Here is a 3,528-nt window from a genome sequence, read left to right as displayed (position 1 = left end):
AGGACGCGGAGACCCCAAGTTCTCCTTATCTGAGAAGGCTGTGGCAAGGAGAGCCGGAGGGAGGGAGCGTGCCCCGCTCGGACGTGCGGGCAGGTCGGCCCCAGGCTGCTGCCTGGACAGGTAGGGGATCGGGACCGGAGCCCAGCCCGGGGACCTGCTCGCGTCTCCCCAGAGCTCCCTGCAGCCCCTCTCACCACTCCCATGTGCATCCTCCCCCGGGGCCCCGCCAACCTCTCCTCATCACTCACCCCCCCAACCCATCACTGGTGACGCATCTGCCTCCCCATCCCTCCCGTCACCCCCCGCGCCCAGTCCTGCTGTGCCACATCACCAAGCCCCCTCTCCCTGACACATTCTTTGGGGTCCCACTAACCCCTTGTCCGCTCTGACCGCAGCCGGGAACCACATCCTACCTCCCGCCATGGACCTGAACCAGACATCCCTGCCACCCACATCACCCACGCCGACCACTGATGGAGACGACTCGTGCAGGATAGAGGTCACCGACGTGGCCACAGACGGTGTCACGCTGCTCGTCTGCCTCTGCGGGCTGGTGGGGAACGGGGCCGTCCTATGGCTCCTCGGCTTCCGCATCCGCAGGAACCCCATCACTGTCTACATCCTCAACCTGGCCGTCGCCGACTTCACCTTCCTCCTCTTCATGGTCACCTCGGCCCTCCTCTACGTGATGCAGAATGTCTCCTGCTCCACTGTTGTGTCCTTGATGTACCTGAGGTCACTTTTCCTGCTCTCGCTGTTCTCCTACAACATGGGTCTGTACCTCCTGACGGCCATCAGCATCGAGAGGTGCGTGTCCATCCTCTGCCCGCTCTGGTACCGCTGCCGCCGTCCCCAGTGCTTGTCGGCCTTGGTGTGTGCCCTGCTCTGGGCCCTCTCCATCACCGTCATTGCTGCAGTGACTTCTCTGTGCCTGCTGCACGAGCACGAGCACTGCCAGATGGCTCTCATCTCCATGTACGTCCTCAACTTCCTCATCTTTGCCCCACCCATGGTCATTTCCAATGTGATCCTGTTCATTAAGGTCCAGTGTGGCTCCAGGCAACGTCAGCCCAAGAGGCTCTACATCGTTATCTTCCTCACCGTCCTCTTCTTTCTCATCTTTGGGGTTCCTCTCAGCATCTGGAATTTCCTGCAGCAGTTCAGCTACACCAACGTGCCCTCCCAGGTTGTTTTCCTGCTCGCCTGCATCAACAGCAGCATCAACCCCTTCATCTATTTCTTGGTGGGGAGCTGCCGGAGGCGCTGCTCCTTGGTGTCCTTCCAGGTTGCCTTCCGGAGGGTCTTCGAAGAGACGGGAGTTACCACGATCTCCAGCTAATAGGCCACTGTGATCACACCAGCCGTGCTGCCCACCCTGGCTTCATGCTCAGCTGCCCACCCTTGCTCCTTCCTGTGGCTGTGTGTTGGGATGCATCCCTTCCCCATTCCCCATTCCCTATCTGCATTCCCTGTCCCCATCCCCATCCCATCCTCAATCCCCATCCCCGTCTCCATCCCCATCCTATCCCCATCCCACCCCTGTCCCCATCCCCATCCCATCCTCGTCCTCATCCCCATCCTCATCCCCATCCTATCCACATCCCATCCCCATCCCCATCCCACCCCTCTCCCCATCCCCATCCCCATCCCATCCTTGTCCTCATCCCCATCCTCATCCCCATCCTATCCACATCCCATCCCCATCCCCATCCCACCCCTGTCCCCATCCCCATCCCCATCCCATCCTCGTCCTCATCCCCATCCTCATCCCCATCCTATCCACATCCCATCCCCATCCCCATCCCACCCCTGTCCCCATCCCCATCCCCATCCCATCCTTGTCCTCATCCCCATCCTCATCCCCATCCCCATCCACATCCCCATCCCATCCACATCCCCATCCCACGCCGGTCCCCATCCCCATCCCATTCCCATCCCCATCCCCATCCCATCCCATTCCCCATTCCATCTCCATCCCCATCCTATCCCCATTCCCATTCCCATCCCCATCCCCATCCCATCCCCTTCCCCATTCCATCTCCATCCTATCCCCATTCCCATTCCCATCCCTATCCCCATTCCCGTTCCCATCCCCATCCCCATCCCATCCCCATCGCTATCTGCATCCCCATCCCCATCCCTATCCCCATCCCTATCCCCATTCCCATTCCCATCCCCATTCCCATCCCCATCCCTATCCCCATTCCCGTTCCCATCCCTATCCCCATCCCCATCCCCATCCCCATTCCTATTCTCAATCCCACCCCATCCCATCCCATCCACAGTCCCAGTCCCACCCCATCCCATCCCCATCCCCATCCCCATCCCTATCCCCATTCCCAGTCCCACCCCATCCCGTCCCTATCCCCATTCCCATCCCCATCCCCATCCCCATCCCATCCCCATCCCCATCCCCATCCCCATTCCCAATCCCACCCCATCCCATCCCCATCCCCAGTCCCACCCCATCCCATCCCCATCCCCATCCCATCCCCATCCCCATTCCCAGTCCCACCCCATCCCCATCCCATCCCCATCCCATCCCCATCCCCATCCCCATCCCCACCCCACCCCATCCCATCCCCATCCCCATCCCCAGTCCCACCCCACCCCATCCCCATCCCCAGTCCCACCCCATCCCATCCCCATCCCCATCCCCAGTCCCACCCCATCCCATCCCCATCCCATCCCCAGTCCCACCCCATCCCGCCGCCCTCTCCCCGGCTGGCAGCGCGGCGCGCTGGGCTTTGCTGCCCCCCAGCGAGGGAAGAGCCGCGCAGCGGGGACACCCCCCGCCGCCCGCCCGGGGGCCGCCTGCCCCTCCCGCCCCAGCGCCTGCGGCAGCGGCTCTGCGGGGCTCCGTGCGGGGGGCTCCGGCGGGCGGGGCCCGACAGCCCCGCTCCTGCGGCCCCGTCTCCCCCCCCCCCCCCCCCCGCGCCGGTTCGGGCGCTGCCTGCGGGAAACCCCGGCAAAGTCTCCGTCCCTCCCGGCGGGGCTGCGCTGCCCTGCCCCGGCCCCGGCCCCGGCCCCGGCCCCGGCCCCGCTCCTCCCGCCCCAATAAACGCCGCTGGCTCCATCCGCCGCTTCTCGTTCCTCTCCGGCCGATCGCGGGGGCGTGGGTGTGTGTGTGGGTGTGTGGGGGGGGTGTTTTAGGGGGCTGGGGCATCGGGGGTGAACCTCTGCGGAGTGGGGGTATCCCCAAGAAACAGCCCCCCCAAACCTTTCGGGGTGTCCCGGGGTGAGCAGCCCGTAGGGAGGCACCGGAGCCTTAGGCGTGGGGCTGGCGGGGGGGTGGTGGGGGGTGCATGGGGGGGGCGGGACGTGGTAGGGTTGGCGTGGGAGGTGCGGGATGTGGTGGGGCTGGCGGGAAGGTGCGGGACACGGTGGGGCTGGCGGGAAGGTGCGGGACACGGTGGGGCTGGCCGGGGGGGTGTGGGGTGTGCTGGGGGTCCGCACTCATCAGGACGGGAGGAGCACCAGCCCCAGCCGTGCCCGTGGGGTGGTGCGGGAGGAGGCTGCACCGAGCAG

The 3,528-nt window shown here is 65.2% G+C and overlaps 1 protein-coding gene across 2 annotated transcripts; it reads left to right on the top strand.

Annotated features, from left to right (window-relative positions):
• LOC104631912 (mas-related G-protein coupled receptor member H-like) lies at nt 1-1,495 on the top strand. 2 transcript variants are annotated; one of them, XM_075755448.1, is made up of 3 exons: nt 1-120; nt 396-1,186; nt 1,286-1,495. In XM_075755448.1, exons 2-3 carry the CDS (start codon nt 422-424, stop codon nt 1,337-1,339), a joined length of 819 nt encoding a protein of 272 aa, XP_075611563.1. In that variant the 5' UTR covers nt 1-120; nt 396-421; the 3' UTR covers nt 1,340-1,495. The 2 variants fall into 2 exon arrangements, with proteins under 2 accessions (XP_075611563.1, XP_075611562.1); XM_075755447.1 differs by having other exon boundaries at nt 396-1,495.
• The last annotated feature ends 2,033 nt before the right edge of the window (nt 1,496-3,528 follow it).

The sequence above is a fragment of the Balearica regulorum genome, chromosome 5 (genome assembly GCF_011004875.1).
Source record: "Balearica regulorum gibbericeps isolate bBalReg1 chromosome 5, bBalReg1.pri, whole genome shotgun sequence".
Taxonomy (NCBI): Eukaryota; Metazoa; Chordata; class Aves; order Gruiformes; family Gruidae; genus Balearica; species Balearica regulorum.
The sequence above is the reverse complement of the archived record's forward strand: the minus strand, read 5'-3'. Positions and strand labels throughout refer to the sequence as shown.